The sequence below is a fragment of the Mustelus asterias genome, chromosome 8 (genome assembly GCF_964213995.1).
Source record: "Mustelus asterias chromosome 8, sMusAst1.hap1.1, whole genome shotgun sequence".
NCBI classification, from domain to species: domain Eukaryota; kingdom Metazoa; phylum Chordata; class Chondrichthyes; order Carcharhiniformes; family Triakidae; genus Mustelus; species Mustelus asterias.
In genome coordinates, this window is record NC_135808.1 from 82774561 (window position 1) to 82797863 (window position 23303).

General features: G+C 42.1%; 1 protein-coding gene across 16 annotated transcripts in view; it reads left to right on the plus strand.

Annotated features, from left to right (window-relative positions):
* Positions 1-23303, plus strand: part of pde4dip (phosphodiesterase 4D interacting protein) — a 425654-nt gene that overhangs the window by 285010 nt on the left and 117341 nt on the right. For 14 of the 16 annotated variants that reach the window (XM_078218377.1, XM_078218362.1, XM_078218364.1 and 11 more), the window contains 9 exons: positions 309-488; positions 2213-2407; positions 2813-3001; positions 3343-3448; positions 4106-4233; positions 5533-5649; positions 6199-6336; positions 8243-8355; positions 11818-11957. In XM_078218377.1, the coding sequence (XP_078074503.1) occupies positions 309-488; positions 2213-2407; positions 2813-3001; positions 3343-3448; positions 4106-4233; positions 5533-5649; positions 6199-6336; positions 8243-8355; positions 11818-11957 (1306 nt within the window). The remainder of the gene's footprint in view (positions 1-308; positions 489-2212; positions 2408-2812; positions 3002-3342; positions 3449-4105; positions 4234-5532; positions 5650-6198; positions 6337-8242; positions 8356-11817; positions 11958-23303) is intronic. The other 2 variants (XM_078218378.1, XM_078218363.1) reach the window with 1 other exon arrangement.

The window sequence follows — 23303 nt, forward strand, 5'->3', positions numbered from 1 at the left end:
CAATGTTGTTTATTTTTACTTTGCTGATGAAAAGAGAAAAGTACGTAAGTGCTAAAGCCTGAAAAATAAACAAAATAACGCAAGGGTGAGGTGATGGGAAGTGGGGACTGGTCTATATCTTAACAGGAATTGCTGAAATCCCGTGAGTTCCATTCAGTTTACAGAGTTCCTACTGTTATGCTGTATTATAAACTGAACAATTGGGAGGAATATCTGTGCCACATCTGAAATGGCAGACACCTGATTTAAATGAGCTGAATAGCTGTGATCTGAACAGATTGTGAAACTTTTTATTCTCCGATTTTCAGAGTCTAGAGAGCCTCATGAAAGGAAAGGACCTGGAGTTGGAGCAGATTACAGTGGCCTACAAGAATCTGCAGTGGCTGAAACAGGAAATGGAAGCGAAACATGCTCACTCCCTGAAAGAAAAGGACACAGTCAGCAGTCAGCTGCAGGCAGCACTACACAACAGCAACAAGGAAGCTGAGGTAAGGAACTCACTGGGCCACGGAAAGAAAAGCTCCATCAAATCGTTGACCATACAAATCCTATTCATGGTGCTACAATAGAATATATTTCTGAAAATTACATTAGTAATGAGAATCAATTCCAAAATGTTACAGTGATAACCAACTGTGTTGTTTTTGAATATTTTACAGTAGGGTACAGATGTTCATAATCAGCCCAGGGGTCCATATCATGCAAAGTTTTGTGCGCTGTAAACATGAGAAGAGCTGCGGTCCACGTGTTTTCGATCTGTTCAGAGACTGTTTAACTATCGGTTATTATCCTTTGCTAAAATCCTGTTAACAGGTCTGTCTACGTGGGAAGTAAAAAGGCTATATTCAAATTTAGAACTCCAAAATACGAACTGGAGGGGGAGCTACTCCCCCCTCCCAGCCTGCTATGTCATTCATGAAGATCAAAGCTGGTTTTCTATTCAAGTTCTTGCACTTTCCCACATCTCTTAATTCCCTATTGTCCAAATAACAATCAATCTCACAGGGGCGATCTTACCAGCTCATCACGCTGGGAGGGGGGGTGGGAGGTTGATGTCTGGGTGAGTGGGGGCAATGCCAGATCTCCCAATGCACTGTGTACACTTGTACACAGTGCACTGCGCGATCAGGGTGCTTGCGCAGTAGCACCCTTACAGTTCAGCAGCTGACTTCCCAACGTAAATAGGCTCTCTTCCCCACACCCCCCACCCCCACACCTACTGGTGAGAATCACATTTTGCCTCTTTTTCAAAGTGACATACGATTGAGCCTGGGAGTTTGAGCTTGCCCATTTTCATGCTTGTTCGGCACTTAGAATTTTTTTGGTAAGATTTCCCCCAATGCCTGAGCATCCTCAACTCTGGAGTAGAAATTGCAAAAATTCACAGCCCTCTGAATGAAGAAATTCTCCTCATCTCAATTTAATTTGAATGTAATTATCATAGAAATCATCATAGAGTAAATAAAACGTATGGTTTACACGGACTCCTCAAAGCAAATCTCTCTGATCTCATCTTTTCCTGCTTGAGCGATCATCTTCGAGCCCCTCTTCCTGGAATCCCTAGAAACCCTACAGTGCAGAAAGAGGCCATTCGGCCCATCGAGTCTGCACCGACCACAACCCCACCCAGGCCCTATCCCCATATCCCTACATATTTTACCCCGCTAATCCCTCTAACCTACGCATCCCGGGACACTAAGGGGCAATTTAGCATGGCCAATCAACCTAACCCGCACATCTTTGGATTGTGGGAGGAAACTGGAGTACCCGGAGGAAACCCACGCAGACACAGGGCGAATGTGCAAACTCCACACAGACAGTGACCCAAGCCGGGAATTGAACCCAGGTCCCTGGAGCTGTGAAGCAGCAGTGCTAACCACTGTGCTACCGCGCCGCTGTCGGTGCTATAAATATTCATCCCAATCAATTAGTATGTTCCCATAAAGTCCCTTTGTGCTGCAGTTGACTGGTTTTGTGTGAACAAGTTGAGTGTGTTTAAATGGTGCACATAGGAATTTTAGCTGAGCTTGCTAATTAGTAGTTAACAAGGGAAATGAAATCCCTTTGTTGGAAAGTGTGTGCCCACCAATCAAACCATGGTACAGTGTGTGAGCGCATGTCTGAGAATAGGATTGTCCCTCAGTGATACATTTGTGCAGAACACCAATCTACATTCTGAAGTGCTGCCTTTTTGTTTATATCTCCCTGGCAGGATCTGACTGCAGCGTTGGTGAAAAAGGTTAGCACTGGGTCTGACGAGGTGGTGGAACAGCTGAGGCTGCGGTTGCAGCTGAAGGAGAAAATGCTGCAGGAAGTGCTAACGGACAGAAGCATATCGACAGCTGATCACCAGCAAGAGGTTGCAGAGCTGCTGCAAACCATCCACTCCCATGATCAACAGATGAAGGTAATATGCTGCCTGAGTGCTCTGTTTCTCATTGTGTGGGTTATTTTCATAAACATCTAAAAGATCCATAGCATCAGACCCCTGCGTAGCACAATCTGTTGATTCAACACACATTACGGGCCGAATGGCCAATTCCTGCTCCTAATTCATACTTGGGGCTGCCTTTGTCCTTTGGAAGCTACTTTTCAAATAACTTTCTTTGATCTATTTCCATAATTGGTCTCTCGCGTTACTTCCTTATGTATAATATGGACAACATATCTAACATTGCATTAATAATGCATTGCAATGTGAGTGTTAATAACTAAACAAAGCAAGGACAAATAATTTGCTCCTCTCTTTATAGATGGTCAGATGTGACACGTTTTAATATAATTTCCTGTGTGTTATTTTTCTCTTGTTCAGGATGCAGCAGAGAGGTTGATGCATACTCTTGCTGAGAAGAACCGTGAACTTCAGACATTGCGTCATCAGCTGGTGGAGAAGGATCGCGCTGCAGCAAGTTTCACCAAACAGAATGTTTCCGCCTTGGAGATGCCAACAGAAATAGCCCGCCTCAAAGAACTTCTTCAGGAAAAGGATCGAATAATCCATGTAAGTCCTTCATGTTTGATGGATCAATAAAAGAAACCTGCCTTCGGCTGAATTCAGCAGTACTTGTGTGTAATAGAATTTTGTTTTTGCATAATTGGGAGTGGGAAAGGGCATTGCAGCAAAAGCACAAAATGCAGCTGTAATTAGAGGTATGTGAGCCAATGCAATCAGCTACCTGTAACAACAGAACTAAGCGCATGCACTTGTAACAAGCCTAAGCCAGAAAAATTGGCAATTAAAAGGTAAAGATACAAAAAATAAATTCCAAAGATCAGTTGTGAGTTTTTTTTCTTGAAGGGGATAATAATTTCTAAACCGGTTAATCTGAGCTGTATCTTTAGGAGCTGGTGCAGGATGGACAGAGCAATGATGAGCACTCTCTCCAGCCTGAAAAAATGGAAGCATCTGAACCCAGTGATGTCCAACAGAATGCAAATGAAAAGGAAGGTAGGTAAAATTAAGCTACAATCACAGGTCATTACCTTCTTAACTCATACCCAAAATAAGTTTCATACACCATTTACTTCTCAGGATTTTACTGATTGCATCTCAGTACTAATTGTCAATGGTGGCAAAATATAAACAGCAGCAGTAAGAGCAGACAATTGCCACAAAGGATGCTGACAGTACAGAAATGTTCTTTAGTCAGCACTAAATGGAACTTATTTGCTAGTTTGATTTCTATAAGCTTTGAATGCAGATTGTGGGAAATGTATCATTGATGCAATTGAGCCTGCTCTACTGGATCTTTTGGCTTTGATTTTCCATCTTTCATGTCTTGCACATAAATCACCTAAGGGACGGACCTGATTGGGGTAACAATGTGGCTTCAATGAAATTTCCTGTAGGTTCTTTGCTCAAACAGGGAATGGATTACTGCCTGAAACCGATTGTACTAATAATTAGTTTTAATCAACTGCCTTCTATTCCAGTACAAAATCCACTGGAAACCATGTGATGTTTTAAATCAGCATCTAGGTCTCTCAGTACTGCCTGCCAGTGCACAATAAGTAGAATGCAATAAACCTGTTGTGAGGTTAATCCTTCTGAAGGTTGTTTCCAATACACTCTGTGTCAAGTGACCACATTTTTCTCTGTTAACAGCAGCACTGACAGTCATAGATGGAGATGATGCAATGACTGATTCAGAACAAGATGACATCAGGCAGGTTGAGCTGGAACAGATGAAAGAGGAACTACAACTTGTTTTGAAGAAGGAGAAAGAGACTAGGGTGAGTTTTAACATCACTATTACTGGTGGTGGGAAAATAGGCTGAGGTTGTCAAGTTTGGGGTGCATTATGAAAAGCCTTGCCAACTGGTTAGGTGTCCTCATCAAAAGTGGTGATGTGGGGCATTCTTGGGGGCGTGCAGAGCTCTGCTGGTACACATTTGAGTTCCAGATTTGTGTTGTTACTGGGAGCAAAGTGGAGGAATTACAGTTAATTTTGACGCTACCACCCAGAGAGCAGGAAAATTACTGAGATTTCCCCATTGTTGATCACTCCCAGTGAACTCAACTGGAAAATGCACATTGTGTGGACGTTGAATGAGGCTCCGATGTTTCCCTGGTCAAATACCTGACAACACTTGACATTGACTTAAATGAAAAAAAAGTCAATGCCTTAAGAAAAAGAAGGGAAGAAATTTGTGCGGAAAGTTTTAAAAACAAGAAAATAAAGGTTACGTTTTTAAATGCTTAAAGGCTGTTGGAAAAAGGGGAACTCTCAGGCATCAGATGGTACGTGAAAACTGAGGCAAAATCCTACCGTCATTCAGGTGGATACAAACCAAGCTGGAGTAATATCCATACAGTTTTGTTACTCAGAATTACTGATGAAAAAGGAAACAAACGGACATAGGAATACACCTCATTCAAAGTTAGGCAAGTAAGTTTTCTCTCAGAATTTGACAGGATTGAGAAAATGACAACTGCAGAATAAGGAACTGAGGAGAACTCAGCTGAAGAAAAGAAAAAAGGGTTTAGAGAGGAGGATGGAAAAGTTTTGGTGAAAGAAAAGAGTTACTCAGCTGCATGTCCAGAAAACTGCAGTCAACCACATGTTGTACATTCCTCAGTGTATTGGAATCAAGACTGAATAAACCAGCTATGACTCTGAACTGTTCATTCTTAAGACCTCCAAACTGAGAAACTCCTTTCTTCCTATTCCTGCATACTTTTAAAACTAATATGGCTTCATTTAACAGCTACTCCTTGATTTAACTTGGCTTCTCTCCTGCTCTTTTCAGCCTTTAATGTCTTGCATTATGGGTGCTGTTTAAATGTCCTGCTTGGATCATGAGTATTAAAAAAATGTAAATTTTGGGACTTGGTGAATCATCAGTGGCAACTATGCTGCTGACATTTCCCTCTTGTGGTGGGGACATGTCACTTGATTTTAAGTTAGGTAAATGAAAAGTAGATAAGTAGGTAAATGAACTATTCTCTTACATTTTGAATGTTTTAAAATATTAATATTAATTAATATGAGGGCAGATATCTGAAGATGGTTTGTGCTTTTTCATTCTCAGCTTGAGCTGGCCACGCTGCAGTCTGTCCTCTCCAACCAGGAAAGGGAGATCCAGCATCAGATTGTGGAGATTGAAACCCTCTCAAGCAACATTCGTGTCAAGGAGGAGTGCATTAAGGTCCATTGTGATTTAAACAGCAGTCGTTTTTTGATGTATAGAAATTGTAAGGATAGACGACTCGTTTGACAGGACATGCTGCTATTCCTGGATTATACCTTCTGTGACCAAGTTTTCGGTCTTCTCTCTGTTTGAAGTTACTAACTTTGTGTCAAGTTAGGGACAGTTCTGTGCGCTGAGCACATGGTCACTAGGAAGTATGCAGCAGAGCTCGTGCAGACTGATTTTACGTGGGAATCCCAGGTCAAGAGATAGATGAACGATTCATTTAATCAACCTGGAGCGAATCACGAAGGATCACGAAGATAGAAAAAGAATCTTACCTCCTAATCTCTTTGAGAAGAATTTGCTCAGTTGTCACTTTAGAGGATGAGTAAAGTCACATGTAACTGGTTCTTTAAGAAGACAGCACATTTATTTATAAAACATTGCATCATTGATATTATACTTTGGTCACATCTGAATATAAAATTCCCACGGCTTGAGTGTGATTTATCAATTGAATTGCTGCAAAGTTGAAATGGTGATGTTTGTATTATTGCGCCATAGGACCTGCAACTGCAGCTGGTTCAGCCATGTGAATTCCCAGAGGTGGAGAGGCTTACACAGGAGCTCCTAGTAATGAGGGAGCAAGTGGCAAAAATGGAATCATCTACACAGAAAAATGTAGGAAAAAAACATAATCAGGTAAATGCGATCAATCAGGTATTTATGTATGTAGATGTGTGCAGTGGAAGTGTAATGGAAAATTCAGTGGTATTTTCACACTTGGTTCAAGCTAGGTATGAACTTTCTGAGTTCCAACTCCCTTTTTGTCTGCAGTAAATAGGAATTAGATCAACTCGTGTTCATCAATGAGTCAAGCGTTATGGGCTTGGGGAAAAATAAATGACCTTAAAAGTAGACAGAATGAGCTGGTGGCTGCGTGGGTTGTCATAGGATTCTCTCCAGAATGAGTAAGTGCTATTAGGAATAGATGAGTATTTTTTAAAAAATCTTTATGGTTTTGATATATCAATGGACTGATGTCACGGATAAAAAGTGGCAAATGGAATTTAACTCGGAGGAGTGTGTGGTGATGCAGTTTGGGAAGTCAAATGAGAAAAAGGAACACACGATTAGTGGGAGGATACTTGAGAGGTGTTAAGGAAGTGAGGGACCTCGAAGTGAACGTCAACAGATCCCTGAAGGTAGAAGGACAGGTCAATAAGGTGGTTGAACAGGCATAGGGAATACTTCCTTTTATTAGCCGAGGCATAGAATGTAACAGCAATGAGATTATACTGGAGCTATCTAAAACAGTAGTGATCCCACAACTTGAGTACTGTGTTGTGTCACCTCATGACAGAAAGGATGTAATTGCACTAGAGAGGGCACAGAGGAGAATTAAGAGGATGTGACCAGGACTGGAAAATTGCAAATATGAAGAAAGATTGGATAGAATGGGGTTGTGTTCCTTAGAACAGACAAAGCTGAGGAGAAATTTGATTGAGTATACCGGGTTGTGAGGAGCCTGAATAGAGTGAATAACAAAGAGTTCAGTGACAAGGGGGCATGGACTTAGTGATTGAAAAAAGGATTAGAGAGGAGATAAGGAAATGTTTTTTCACCCAGAGTGTGGTAGTGTTGGGAATTCACTGGAAAGAATAGAGGCAGAAACCCTCAACTCTTTTAAAAGGTGTCTGGATATTCACCTGAAACACTGTAACTTCCAGGGCTACAGAACAAGTGTAGAAAATGGGATTAGACAGGGTGGCACATTTTTCAGTCAGTGCAGACAATTTAGGCAGAGTACAGTACATTTTTTTACATTCTCTAAATATCTGAAAAGGAGGAATGTGCAAGGATATGGAGAGAGGGCGGGGGAATGGCAGAGTATGAATTGCTCCTTTGGAGGGCCTGCATGGACACATTGGGCCGAATGGCCTTCTGTGATGTAGTGATTCTATGATTCTATTCTATAAGGAATGTTTGATCATCCATGATCCTATTGAATGGTGGAGCAAGCTCGAGGGGTCGAATAGCCTACCCCTGTTCTTATTTCTTATGGTCTTGTCATGGCCTTAGGGCAAAAGTGACTCAAAATAGATTGAATCCAGAAGTTATTTGGATGAATCCAGAAGTGAGACTTTTTATGATCTTTTTCTCCCCAATTTCTTTCCTCTACTGAAACCATCCACTCCTTGCTGGGGTACAGTCCACAGATATTGGTTGCCGTCTGGTAGCTCTGTCACAAATGCCTTGACAATAAACGTTGACATATTATTCAGTTACATGGTAAAGGGTTATCACAACCAAATCTCATCTTCTCCTCACTCAGTGTTCATCTGTGTACCTCTGGCAGAGGTTGCTGGCTTCTGATTGGGAATGGATAAATATTTCACCACCATCCCCACAACCGATGAGCTCAGAACTCAATTGTAATGTCCATTCTAGTGTCCAAACAAACAATTTGCAAATTCAACATCTGCAGTGGAACTTATAATTGTCTCAAACTGAATGTCAACATTAATAGCATAATTTATTCATCTCATTCTTCAAAATAATACTTGATTTCCCCCTGCTTCGTGTGGTTGCTCTTGTTTACTGGCAGCTGATCTGTGCCCTTGAAGAGCAAGTCCAGGAGCAGTCACGACTGAGTGAAGCTCTTCGTTCTGAACGACAACTCTACATCAGTCTTGTTAAATTCCACAATCAAACTGACAGGTAAGAAAAGGACCGGTAAATGCAAAACATCTGCAGTCTGCATATGTCCTGAGAGAGTATGTGTGTAGATTTGCAGCTCTGCATAAAGATCAAGCTATCATTGGTTACCACTTTTAGAAGTGAGTGTTCAATTTGAATTGTTGACAGCTCCAAAAATAAAAATAAATTCTTTGTATGATTCCGCACATTATTATAACAGTGGAATCATGGAAATGAATAGAATTGCAAAATATTGATGAAAACCACATTTGCCATTCGTAAAGTAATGTAACGTTTGTTGCCTTGTCCAAAGTGCACATAATCTGCATAAAAACCTCAGTAATTACTGTTAACAGCATGTTGGTGTGTGGTATTTGTGGTTGCCTTGAAAATGTTGCTGAAAGACAATGCTTTGTGTTTAATGCTTATTAACCAAACATGTGAAATGCATTAACTGACCAGAATTCAGAAAATCGTGATTGGTATGAGTTCTCTTCCCATGTCCTGATCCAAACAAAATGTGTTGCATGCATCCACGGGAGGAAATATATCATTCCATTTTAAGCTATTTCCTTTTCCTTGCTTATGTTGGTCAAAAAGAAGCATTTTCCCACCATGTCTTTGCACTCCCTTCATTCTGAATGTATGGGCCACACCATCCTTTCCACTGGTTCACTCTCCTTACTAAAGTTAGAGTCAAATTGTTGAACAAACCCAGTTGGTATTTACAGAACAACTGCAATTTATCACAGCAATTAATTCTTTCAAGGTGGCATCCTCCAACTCCATCTGAGAGCCATAGAGCATTCACAAGTGACACGTTGGTACAATAAGAATGCACCCTCTGGGTGATCTGTAGGGATGAAGAGCTTGCTTATATCTAATTACTATTTCTGCTTGATTTATTTTGTTGCTCCATATCCAGAAATAAATATGATACTATTATTTCATTACAACTAATTTGTATAGAATTGTGCTGCATCGACAAGCAGTTTTATTATTAACCTTGTTTGTTATGTCTGCATTTATTCAGGATGAGAGTTACAGGATTTCATTTCTTGATGAGGTCAATCATTTCAGTCCCAGCACACCCACTACAGGGGTTCCTCAAAGTAGTATCCTAGGCCCAGCCATCTTCAGCTACTTCATTAATGACCTTCCTTCCATCAAAAGGTCAACACAGTGACACAGTAGTTAGCACTGCTGCCTCACAGCGCCAGGGACCCGGGTTCAATTCCTGGCTTGGATCACTGTCTGCGTGGAGTCTGCACGTTCTCCCCGTGTCTGCGTGGGTTTCCTCCGGGTGCTTCGGTTTCCTCCCCCAGTCTGAAAGATGTGCTGGTTAGGTGCATTGACCCGAACAGGCGCCAGAGTGTGGCGACTAGGGGAATTTCACAGTAACTTCATTACAGTGTTAATGTAAGCTTACTCGTGACTAATAAATAAACTTTAACAGAGGTGAGGATGTTTGCTGATTGTGCAATGTTCAGCATCATTCGCAACTCCTCAGATACTGAAGCAATGTAACTATATATAACAAGACCTGGACAATATTCAGAATTGGGCTGATAAGTGGCAAGTAACATTTGTGCCACACAAGTGCCAGGCGATGATCATCTCCAACAAGAGAGAATCTAACCATCTCCCCATGACGTTCAGTGGCATTACCATTGCTGAATTCTAAATAATATCCTGGGGTTACCATTGACCAGTAAATGAACTGGACATGGCATAAAAATACCGTGGCTACAAGAGCAGGTCAGAGATTGGGAATTCTGTGGTGCGTAACTCACGTCCTGACTCCCCAAAGCCTGTTTACCATCTACAAGATACAGGTCAGGACTGTAATGGAATATTTTCCATTTGCTTGGATGAATGTAGCTCCAAGAACATGTAAGAAACTTGACACCATCCAGGACAAAGCATCCTGCTTGACTGGTACCCCATCCACCACCTTAAACATGCACTCCCTCCACCATCAATGTACAGTGTCAACAGTATGTAAAATCTATAAGTTTCACTGCAACAGCTCACCAAAAACCTTTTACAGCATCTTCCAAACCTGTGACCTCTACAAGGGCAGCAGACACATGGGACACCATCACCTGCAAATTTCCCTCCAAGCCACACACCATTATAACTTGGAAATATATTGCCATTCCTTTACTGTCACTGGGTCAAACTCCTGGAAATCCCTTTCTAGCAATACACTGGGTGTACCTACGCCACATGGACTGCAGCAGTTCAAGAAAGCAGCTCACCACCACTTTCTCAAGGGCAATTAGAAATAGGTAGTAAATGCCATCCTAACCAGTGACACCCGCATCCCATGAAGGAATAAAAATGTGCCAGTGAGCTGTGAATCACAGTACCTGTTCTATTTGTTATAGGGTATTTCACGTGGTCTGTAGTTTTCTTGTAGCTGAAGTTATCTCGATTCGGAAACCTTCGCTAAATTATAAGATGTCAGTTTTCTAGGGCTCAAAATGTTGTTCACTATATTCCCTGACTCTCAGTAAATACACATTCTCATCAACTGCAAGCTCTATCGCTTGACAAAATCTGACCTGAAGCCCTGTGATTTTTGGGTCATAATCTTCATGTTCAGACAGGGAAATTAAGTCAAGTTTGATAACTCTTAATTCAAACCCATTTTCCCCTCCACTAAATTTTTGCACCTAAAATCAGCCCCTGTGGTAACTAACACTTGAGGCAGAATTTTACAGGCCCCAATGGCAGGTTTGCAGCCCATAACATTTCCCCATCTAGGGCAGCCCACCCTCACTCCAGTTGAGCCGTTTAAGTAATCAATTATTGGCCACTTAAAGCCTGCTTCCTACCTGGCCTCAATTTTGAGGCTGGCGGGAGGAGTTTGGGGAAGCCTGGCAGATTACCCCTGCTTGAGCTTCATGGGATGGAGGAGGCACCTCTCTCAAGGGCATACTATCCACATGGGGATGCCCCAAGGTCTGCCTCCCCAGAGGTGTTCCCTCTCCCCTAGCCTTGTAATCAAGACTTCCAACCCGCTGTCCCAATCCCCTTGGGCCTCAAAGCCCATAACTTCCTTGACACCTCTTGCACTTACTTGGTCCCAGACTCTAGGATGTAGAATCTAGGGACTGCCTGTAGTCCCAGTCCTCGGAGCATTAAATAGCTACAGGGCTGCTGTGAGTGGAGGGGATGTGTTTCCTGCTGACTCTTCAGGTGGTGGGGCAGAAAACCACACCATCTGAAAAAACCTTGCCCTGGAAATTTATTGAACTCTTAAACTGAAAAGTTAAGTTTGTCCCAGGCTTAAGACCACATTAAGGGGTTGGGGAAGTGCTAGGAAAAGAACAATGTCACTTTATAACTGAGTGTGTCCTACAGTCCTCAGAGGAGGGTGCATGTAGATGTTTCTTCTAAGTATTGTCCATTCATCAAGCACTGTCTATGATTGTTTTGATACAGTTGATTTTTGTCACCCTTACATCTTTACCATAGCTCCAGCAGAGAAGATATGCTGCAGGCTGAGCTCTTGGCTGTACAGGCACTGCGAGGACAACTAGAAGAGACCCTAAGGAGGAGCCAGGAGCAGATCGACAGGCTGGAGAGGGAATCTGAGATGCCAGCAGATTCAGGAGGTGGGGGAATGGACAGGCTGGGAAGTCTGCAAGAGCATGTGGCATCCCTTGCTGAGGGGTCTTGTGCCCAAGCAACATAGCGTGCTACTGGGATGGTGGTTATCTTGAAAATGTTGCTAACAGGAAATGCCTGCTTGATGCAAATAAGTTATTAACCGAATGTGTGCAATGTGAGATTACCTGGATTCAGAAAATCATGATTGTACCCTATATGTTATTGCGTTTTCTTTCTGTCTCCTAAAGGTCATGATGCAGAATGTTTTGCATGCAGTCGTGAGAGGAAAATTATCATTCCATTTTAAGTTATTTCCTTTTCCCTGTTTATGTTGGTCAAATAAAAACATTTTTCCATCATGCCCTTGCACATCCTCCATTTTAAATGTATGAATCACACCTTCTTTCTCACTGGTGCATCCTCCTTATTATAAGGTACGATCAAGGATCAAAGTTGCTAAACAAACCTAGTTACAATTTATTGAATTACTGCTAACTACTACTGCGATTCAGTTTTCTGGAGATTATTTTATATATCATATAGAAGGTCCAATTATGGGTATTTTAAAAATAGAGCTTTACTAATCTGTTTTGTCACTATTGATGCAAACTTTTATATATAGATTCATTTTATTACTTATTTAAAAAAATACTCCAACCTTTATTTCTGCTGTGGATCACTCCATGTTTGACAAAGCAAGCAGTAAACTAAGCCTCAATGCGAGGTACTCTACTGCCACACTGATGGGGAATATTTGAGTGTTGCTCTCTTGCTTTCCATCCGGGGAAGGACTGGGCTTTCACCAGGACCTTAAACTTATTGCATCCAATGAGAGTTTGTCGTGTGAAAAGCACAACTTCAAACCTGTTTTCTTCCACAATGTGGCAATGGAGACTTGAAACAAATCGAACATAAAATAAATTCTGAAAGCTGGGTTATTAATAGCATTAATCCACTTAATATTTTCAAGGTGCTGTTTCAATGATTGGTGGTGAACATGCATGAGAGTGCAGAGCATGTCGCTAACTTAATTTGCAAAATTATTAATTAATTTGCGAAAATGGACTTCTTTAGGCGGCATGGTGGCACAGTGGTTAGCGCTGCTGCCTCACAGCGCCAGGGACCTGGGTTCAGTTCCGACCTTGGGTTAATATCTGTGTGGAGTTTGCACGTTCTCCCTATGTGTGGGTTTCCTCCCACATTCCAAAGATGCGTGGTTTGGCTGATTGGCCATGCTCAATTGCCCCTAAGTGTCAGGAGAACGTAAATACGTGAGGTTACGAAGATAGGGCCTGGGTGGGATTGTGATCGGTGCAGACCCGATGGGCCAAATGGCCTCCTTCTGCACTGTAGAGATTCTATGAAATTCACAACTGAATTTAAGATCACCTTGTGACCAGTAATTAGCTAATCATTGTACAGTTAACAACCATGAGTTTTGAGCATAATACAATGCTCTGGGATGTTCTAGGTCAATAATAATGATTCTACATTAATCATATCACTGTTTATATGATGGTGACCTTCATAATTCACTCCATATTCCATGTCGCATCCTCACTCAGCTGATGTAGTAACATCATTCAGTCTCCAGGATTTCCCATCTTATTCTGGAGTTGGTTTAAAGCATGTTACCATTTTTATATGTACTCTTATATTATAATGCTTACAAATTTTAGGGAAAGCAAGCAACAGTTTGATCCTATTTATAGGAGCATTATCTTTGTGAAAAATACTTAGCAAACTCTTCCAATGTCCTCCAACCAACTAATGTAAATTATATAAACTATGTTAAGACACGTTATTGTGTCACTGTAAATCGTTCCCTGAGAAACACTGCTCTTCTGCTCCGAACCAAAAAAAGTTGCCAAATTATTCCCTTTGTCTGGTTGGAGTATGGTGCCATGCAGGGAATTAGTTCCACAAGCATTGCAACTTTCAGAAATTCACCTTTTTATATCTGTGAGTAGTGAGTGTCGACAGACTATTCAACCATAGGGAACACTCTCTCTTGACTTCCACAGTTGACAATTTCCAGCAAGCATCATTAGGAATGGGAACACAGACCGATGAACTTGTACTTGGAACAAAATGTCCTGTCCCATTCCTCAAAATCATAATCTCCTACTTGGTACATGCACTCGTGGCTTAGCCTGGTATTTTCTAGTGTTTCCCTTGCTTTCTCCAGCTAGTGCAAGAAGAGGCAGGTAAGGGGATAGGGTTTTCCAATAATTATTAACATCAATAAAAGCACGTTCTTAAACCTATAGATCTATAAAATAGTAAGAATTTGCAAAACTTTGAATGCTGGGACAACCTTGCTCCATAGTTATCTCTAGCTGTTTTCATTTTTCAGGAAGAGAAAACAATAGGAACACTTCAAATCTCAGAACTGAGGGGCTGTGATGAGAGAAAAAGAAAAGAAAGTTAGGAAAAGAGGAGAAGAATATGCTAATGCCATTTGGTGTTCCTGCGGTATTTAACATAATGGCACTGAAACCACTTTAAAAAACTCCTGAAGCCATCAACCTGGGATATTCCCCATCCATATAGCTCAGGGAAGCCAATCACTTGGTTGATATCACCAAATTCTGCGTAGATAGCAATCTGGTGATACTTAGGAGCTTTAAAACACTGCATACCGTTTTTTCTCAATGTGGATTGTCGATCAGTGCAGACAAAGATATTAAAATTTTTGAGATGCTGACCTAAACTATCTGTTGATTATTGTATAGACATAGGTGAGATTGGTAGGGGTGATCTTATGAAAAAAATTCTAAGTCCAGAACAAGCACCAAAACGGGAGAGTTTCTGATTTGTTTTTTGGGGCAGGTCCAAATTTGCTATCTCATGCACTTACAGTGGAAAAAAAACCCTCAAAATTAGTTTCCTGCCTAAAGGGGGTGGGGCTTAAATCACCGGAAAGCTAGCTGAGAGCAGCAGAGTACACCATTGCACATGCACAGATCTGTAAGCAGAGGGATCTGTCACACAGCCTCTGCTACTCTCAGCAGGCCTCCATGGCCTAAAGACGTCAGACCCCCAGTCCAAACAGATCCCCTGTCCACCACTGCCTCCCCCCACCGATCACTGTTGCAGAGAGCAGCGGGCCCCCCTTCCTCTCTCCACCTACCGCCATTGCAGAGTGGCAGCGGGCCCCTCTCCTACACCCTAACGATCTCTAATGCAGCGTGGCAATAGGCCCCCCTCCCTCCCACCACCAATCGCTCTGTCCCCTTGGTGGTGTCCAGTGGGCAGTGCCAGGCTGAGCTGGCACTGCCCAAGGGGACCTCCCCCTCCCCCTGACCCTGACCTCCCAGGGGGCCTCAGTAGCCTCCGGGTTCTACTAGCGAGGCCATCACTTCTTGTACCCGTTGGTGGGGACCATCTGTGATTCGCTCTGGAGAGAACCTCTCCCAGCGAGGCCGTAGCAGCAAGTGAGCCTGGACAAATGAGTCCCGGGCTTGCTAATCACATGTTAAAGATATGTAAATTAAAATTAAATAATTTATTCAGCCTCACGCCAGATATCCGGTGCCGGTAAGATCGCAAGAGGCAAGAAATTGGGCGCGCAAACCTGATCTCTCAGCTCTCTTGCAATCTTACCGGCTCACTCTGCCCATTGGCTGGTGGGACACGATGGTTCCACTCACCAGGGAATTGTTTCCTCGCCCTGATCATATGCTGGGATCTAGTGCCATTCCATATGTGAATTGGGCCCTCAAGTCATCAGTAATTTTCAAAACAAATTCTTTCATGCGATGTCGGCATCATTGGCAAGACCAGCATTTGTTGCCCACTCCCTAATTGGCCTTTAGTTTGCTTGCATGTGTAAAGAGGTGATCAGCCGTTTCTCAAAGAGACAACAGAAGTTCCCACTTCGAAGTACCACCAGAAAGCAACATGGAAGGTGCAACAGTGCAATCCAATTGCTTCTTGCTTCTGCCTGCTCCAATCAATTGCTGTGTGAGGGTGGAGGGGAAGGAGGGAGATGCAGGCAGATGATGGGTCCTAATGAAAACTTTTTTAAAAATACTTTTCCAATTCAATCAAATCAAGTCCAATTCAGAGTCTCAACAAGTTGAGACATTTCCGATCCAAGCTGACAAGACAGGGTCTGCAACCCTTTACCCTGTCTTGGGCCTGATCTACATGAGCCAAGCTGATTGGAGTAGGCAGACGTCTCCGCCTCCAAGGCTAATGAAAACATTTTTTTTATACTTTTCCAATTCAATCAAATCAAATCCAATTCAGAGTCTCAACAAGTTGAGACATTTCCGATCCAGGCTGACAAGACAGGGCGGGCGACTAAACCACCCTGTCCTGGACCCGATCTACATGAGACAAGCTGACTGGAGAAGGGGGAGGTTCCTCCTCCAAGACTTGGGCTCATTTGCATCTTAGCCAAAAGGCCGAGATGCCGCTTTTAAAAATTGCTTCATATGAAACATATGAAGCCTCAGCGTAACCTAATGACCTCAACCAAGTGCAGCATCCTCTCCATGCTACACTTGATCTTAGCCAAAAGGCCTTAATGAAAACTTTATTTAAATAAAGTAAATTATGGCATTGAACTAATTTGTGCAGTAATTGCAGCTGGCGGAAGTGCCATTCCATGATGGGAGAGCTCATTTTAGTGAACGTTGCTAATTTGCACGTGTTTTATATTGACTTGAGTAGGTCCTTGTATAACTCCCATGAAGACCTGTTTCTGGGATAAAGCTCTCTGAGATTTCTAAAGGTTTGAAACACGGCACTGCTTCTTATTTGGATCAATATATGTTTATTACTTGGCATCAGCAGGAAATTGTTTCAGTATCCACAGTTTTGCAGATTGCAAAGCAGAGCTCCATTTGGTCAATGCACCATTTTCAGATCAAGCTTCATGTAAGCGGATTGTCCTGATTCACCTGTAGCATGCTAAGTGAACTGCAATTTTTGCTGTCACTGTCCAGGAGTGTGCAGCCAACAAGACTTTGTATTGTACTTTCAATCTCACCTGTTCATGAGTGACACTTTTCTGTTCAGTATGTCTACAGTGAAAATGTAGTACCATATATCTTTTCAACAGAATTGCCAATCATTAATTATATAGTTAGTTCTTGGGGCTGGATTGTGTGACCTTGCACCTTGTGCGTTTTTGGCGAGGGGACATGTAAAATGTGACAGGTGGCTAGCCCGCTGCCTTCCTGCCCACCTCTGTTGTGTTCCCCATAAACAGGTAGACAGGCAGCTGCCAAAATCAGCAGCCTGCCACCATTTTTAAAAAGATAATTAACAGGCAGTTAAGCTTGTTAACAAGCTGATTGAACTGAATATTACGCTGCCCACGCCATAATATGGTTGGCATAGGCAGGGGTGGATCGGTCGTTTTTTTAACCAGACTGGTTAAAATGTGGGAAGAAAGTGGAGGTAGATCCTTCAGGGTTGGGGAGGTGGGGTCCTGTGTGCATCAGGGCCCCCTCTCCCAACCCAGAAGGGAAAAACAGTAAACTGGGGAAATAATACTGGTCTGAATTGGTCTTGTATACTTTAAAATGGAACACCAGTAAAACAGGAAAATAAGAGTATTGGTCCAAACTGATTTTTCCTTCAGGGAAGATGTTACTCCCTCTTTATCACTTCCCACCTGGTCATCAAAACCCACCTCTCGCTCCCCGATCCTTCCTCATCCAAAATGGACTTGCCTGGGTCCAGATGCCATAGATGCCTTCATCCCGGGGCCTGGTTACAATCCCAACAGTACCAGTACTGAGTACAGTGAGCAGACTGCTAGAACTGCCAGCCAATCAGCAGGACTTCCTCCCACTGAGGAGTAGAAATCCCACTGTCACCTACATAAGGCTGCCCACAGTGTGTTACTGATGTAGGGGGTGGGGGGGGCCTTGTTTCATGTGGGTCAGTTCATATGTCGGAGGGGCTCTTTGCATATTTTAGGAGACGTGCACAAAGTATGTTGTGTCTGTGTACTGTTCTAGTAACCAGACAACTGTAAATAATGCAGGTTTATCAGAACATGTCAATAAAGGAGTGGTCCTTTAATTGGCTGTGTCCTGTATGATTGCACATATGCAAGTGCAATGTTAATTCCTTCCAGTCACAGCTGTAAAGTTGTAGGTTAAGCTGTAATGACAATTTTCCACAGCTGGATATCCGAAATCAGAAACAACAAGAGGTTATTCAGATCTTCCATATATAGGATTGGCTTGGACTATTTCCAGTTCTCTCCTGCCTTGGTGTGGTATCTGTATCTCATACATTTTGCAAAGCTGGAATCTATCTATTTCCTATTTGAAATCTTCAACCATGTACATATTGAGGAAATGGTATTTGGCTGTGGAAAATTGTGCCTCCATGTAAAATAATGGGCAACTCGGGTCCTTCTGGGGCAATTTACATAAACTCTCTATTACTACATCTCCAACCAGCTGTTTTGCAGTGAAAGTTGTCAGCAGCTTCCATGAGCTTGAACCCAGTCAGGCTCCTCATCATCGCTAATAATAGCATCTGATTATTCTGAGGATGATGTAGAGATGCTGGCGTTGGACTGCGTTAAGCACAGTAAGAAGTCTCAACACCAGATTAAAGGCCAACAGGTTTATTTGGTAGCACAAGCCACAAGCTTTCAGAGCATTGCCCCTTCATCAGGTGAGTGGGAGTTCTGTTCACAAATAGCGCATATATAGACACAAACTCAATTTACAAGATAATGGTTGGAAAAAGTGTCTTCACAGGTAATCAAGTCTTAAAGGTACAGACAATGTGCGTGGAGAGAGGGTTAAGCACAGGATAAAGAGATGTGTATTATCTCCAGCCTGGATAGTTAGTGAGATTTTGCAAGCCCAGGCAAGTCGCGGGGGTTACAGATAGTGTGACATGAACCCAATATCCTGGTTGAGGCCGTCCCCATGTGTGCGGAACTTGGCTATCAGTTTCTGCTCAGCGATTTTGTGTTGTCGTGTGTCTTGAAGGCCACCTTGGAGAACGCTTACCCGAAGATCAGGGGCTGAATGCCCATGACTGCTGAAGTGTTCCCCGACTGGAAGGGTGAATGAACACCGCTCGACAATCACCAGGCAGGAGTGTTCCCTTCCAGTCGGGGAACACTTTAGCAGTCACGGGCATTCAGCCTCTGATCTTCAGGTAATCATTCTCCAAGGCGGGCTTCACGACACACGACAACACAAAATCGCTGAGCAGAAACTGATAGCCAAGTTCCGCACACATGAGGATGGCCTCAACCGGGATCTTGGATTCATGTCACACTATCTGTAACCCCCACGACTTGTCTGGGCTTACAAAATCTCACTAATTGTCCTGATGGAGACAATACACATCTCTTTAACCTGTGCTTAGCCCCCTCTCCACTCACATCGTCTGTACCTTTAAGACTTGATTACCTGTAAAGACTCGCATTCCAACCATTATTTTGTAAATTGAGTTTGTGTCTATATATGCCCTGTTTGTGAACACAGCTCCCACTCACCTGATGAAAGGGCAGTGCTCCGAAAGCTTGTGGCTTGTGCTACCAAATAAACCTGTTGGACTTTAACCTGGTGTTGTGAGACTCCTTACTATTCTGAGAATACCAGAGGAGAAGGAGGAGTACTGTCCCCAGTTTTGGTCCAGACCTCTAAATATTATGCAAAACAATAATCCTAAGGCATTTTGTAATTGGTAAGACAAAGTTTTATCCTCCCATGAAGATCCTTCAGCCACTTGCAGCAGTATTTCACACATCACATACTTAGAATCAGAAGAATTACCACAACTATTGCTACACTGGAATTTAAGACATTGGTTTTGGCGACCACAGTGGGGGAGTCAGAACAAGATCCTGCTGACTTAACAAATACATTTTCAAATAATCATTTATATAAAGCAAAGACTATTTGCTTATCTCCAACCTGTTGGTAAAATGGACGTATAAATCCACTCAGATTTATCCTTCAAGAAATAAAGCATTGATCTTAGATTATGGCAAGACCAGTTTATCATATTTGTGAGTTGAAGCACTTCCTGAAAACAGCTGTAAAATTGTGGCTGCCTTCATTTTATTTGGTATCTTCATACACTTTGTCCTTCAAGGGAAATAGGAGAATAACCTTAATGTTCCTTAAAGTAGATTGATCAACAGATGGTGGGGGAAGTCGAAGATAACTTGGATTCTGAATTGAGGAGATTGTTAGGCTGAATGGCATTGACTTAACTCTGGCTGTTATATTTTGTCCCTATTGAGGAGTTGATAGAGATGAATAATTATCAGTAATTTATGACTTTGTAAGCATAGCCCAGAAACATAATCCAGTGGCGTTTGACTTCATATCATTTTTCATTAACCGAAAACAATCCTCACTAAAATCTGAAATTGTGCTATCTGGTGCTAAGCATAAGGAGATGGTTACATGTTGAATAAAATCAAATGAACAGTAATAAGTTACTTTCTAATCCACAAATCACTAGTTGATGCCTATCAGGGTTATTGAGTTTAAATGATGTGGAGATGCTGACGTTGGACTGGGGTAAACACATTAAGAAGTCTAACAACACCAGGTTAAAGTCCTATTGTTATTGAGTTTAAGCCAGCCGACTGTATTTATGTTAGGAACACAGGATGCAGTTTAATCTTTCCATTCTCTGTTGATAATGTCTATACTGAATACCAATGGGAGAAAATCACACACTGAATTTCTCCTCATTCAAAAGACCCCTTAAAATCTAACTTTTAAAATGCACCTTTTGGCCTGCTGGTCAGGTCTGGTCCAACAATGAAGTATTTTGGGCTGTCTTCTACATTAGGAACTTGCCTCTTTGGCAGACGTTTGAAGTGCAGGTTGTCATTCATTCATTTCCAAAAAGCACCCAGTCCTTGTGGAGTCATGCTCCTTTCTCTGTAAGAGACCATCTATGGCATTCCAAAAAGACTGGAAATATTGCAAAGTAAGGATTGATAAGCAAATGCCAGACTCCAATATCCACTGAAACAAAATGTTGGAATAGGACTTAGTGGTGGGTGAGTGGATGAGAAATAATTAAGTATACATCTGATAAAGAACAATCTTAATTAAATAAAGATATTTGACAATATGCTCAATTATTTGGTGAAGAGTTAGAACAGTCACCATTCTCTTATGCACCTGGATATGGTTTACGTCTTTGGTTCAGGAATTTGACAAATTTGACTTGTTCCTTTTTTGGAAGGATAGGGAATCTTTAAATCACAGTTCATTCTCACAACACATGGGGAACTTGTTTCAGGGAGGGGTATGTCTTGAAATGGGCCAACTCATTGGCAATTGCTGTTGTTTTGCTGACAACCTCAAAAGCATCAAAGGCCCATTTCCACCACTTGCCACTGACAGCCCTACCATCTGATCACCAAGAGAGATGTTAAATGTTACTGTGCTGGTGGTTTCCAGTTCTAAGGCAAGATCCTATCCTATCGTAGCCACTGACTGATGCAGGTTAAATGATCTATCCAAGAGTCTCACTTTTCTCTACCGCTTACTTGAAAACATTGATTTTTTTTCCCATTCTACGAGATCTGGCGAGCCTCCCAAAAAGCCATTCTTAGGTACAAACCTAAATGCATTGTGTACTGCGATCTCATTCAGTTGTGAGCAAGATCATGCACTTAGCGTGCACGCTCATGCAGATACTTTTCAGCAATGGCCACTGACATAAGCCAGGAATTGCACTAGGGGCATTTGTCACTTTATGCATTTGCACTGAATTAGCCCAATACCTTTACCAACAGTGGAGCAATAGAATAACATTTTTTATGGTTCTGTTTAACCCCCTTGTGTGCAGACAGTAAGTAGAATGATTGGCACTTGATTAAATAAAACAGGTCCCTGTTAATCCAATGTAATGGTAAGCACCTGGACTGCTGCATTAACAGTCTGGTGTATTCTATCTTAGGCCACCCAAAGTTAATCATTTTTAAAGTAACTGAAAAAGGCTTTCAACTTCAAAGTCGAAAGGAGAATGAGAGTAAATAGATTTAATTTAGATCAGATTAAGAGTGCAGATCACTAACGGCTGCTTTGTCATACATACAAAGGAGGTCTCAGATTTGATGTGTGCTTACTTAACTGAGCTCAGTCAAGCTGCTGGTAGGGGTACTATGGTTTACCTTAATGGAATAGTCACCAGAGGGCCAACTATTCATGGCTGTCTGGTGAGTCTGGCTGGCAATGTGCCTTTGTAAATGTAAAGTGAAGATAAGATTAGGTTTGGTTACAATGCCCACCAAACCCCGGTACGATAGCCTGTTGACACTCAATGTGGGGTGAATTTTTGGAAGGTAATTTTACTCCAGCAAGGAACCAGTGCCTTTTGAAGAGGATAGACGGGAAGTAGATAACATTTGAGGTGATGGGAAGTTAGTATCTCACCACTCAATTCTCCACATTATTTCAAAGGGGAAGTCACCCAGAAGCTGCCTTCCTTTCTTAGCGTTTGACTAAAGAGCAGCTTTGCCAGAAGTTGAAGAGCAGGAAATCTGTTTGCCTGACCAGCCCTACAACTCAGGAATGGTATCTAGTTTGGAGAAGAGGATGGGAAAGTGCCCAACCCTGGCTTCCACTTTCTGACATTTCCAGTAAGATGTGTACATAAATTACTCAGCAAATTTGCATGAAGCCAGGCTTTTTCTTTAATAAAAGAGCTTAAAATTGTGCCTATTATAGGATTGTAGAGATTAGTCAATATTTTGAATTGGAAATGTTGAAAATAGTGGTAAATATCTCTAAAGCTGAGTCAGACTGCGTGCATTAAGAATGTTCTCTGTTCAGGTTTATTCTGTGTTTGTATGTACTGATCGTTTGTGGTAGGAGAGCAATTCTAGTTTGTCTGTTTTGATGCTACTTTGTTCACAATAAAATAAAATCTTAAAGTACTTTCGAACCAAGTTCTTCTCCATACAATAGGAGCAAGCCTTGATCCCAAGGTCAGGAAATATAAAGTCAGTTAACATGGGTTTTCAGCCACCCCAAAGAATCAGTTGTTTAATGTGAAACAAGTTGCAAATGCAATTCCAAATCCTTATTAGGTTAGCTAATGTTACTGAATTGAGCTGTTGGGCTGTTCCGATTCCCCTGAGTCAGGAAGGGTAGAGTATAATCAGCCAGAGTTCCTGATGACTATCCAATGATCTCACTGGCAAGCATCCATGTTAAGTGTTGAGCAAGAACAGGGTTAGAATTGACTTGATGCTTCCTTGTTCAAATAGCCCGCAGAGATTCATTATTCATTCTCAAATTTTAGCATCACCATTTGGACAATGTGAAGAACAACTCCCATCTATGGATCACACCCCAGCAAAAATCAGCCCCTTCCAGCGACAGTGA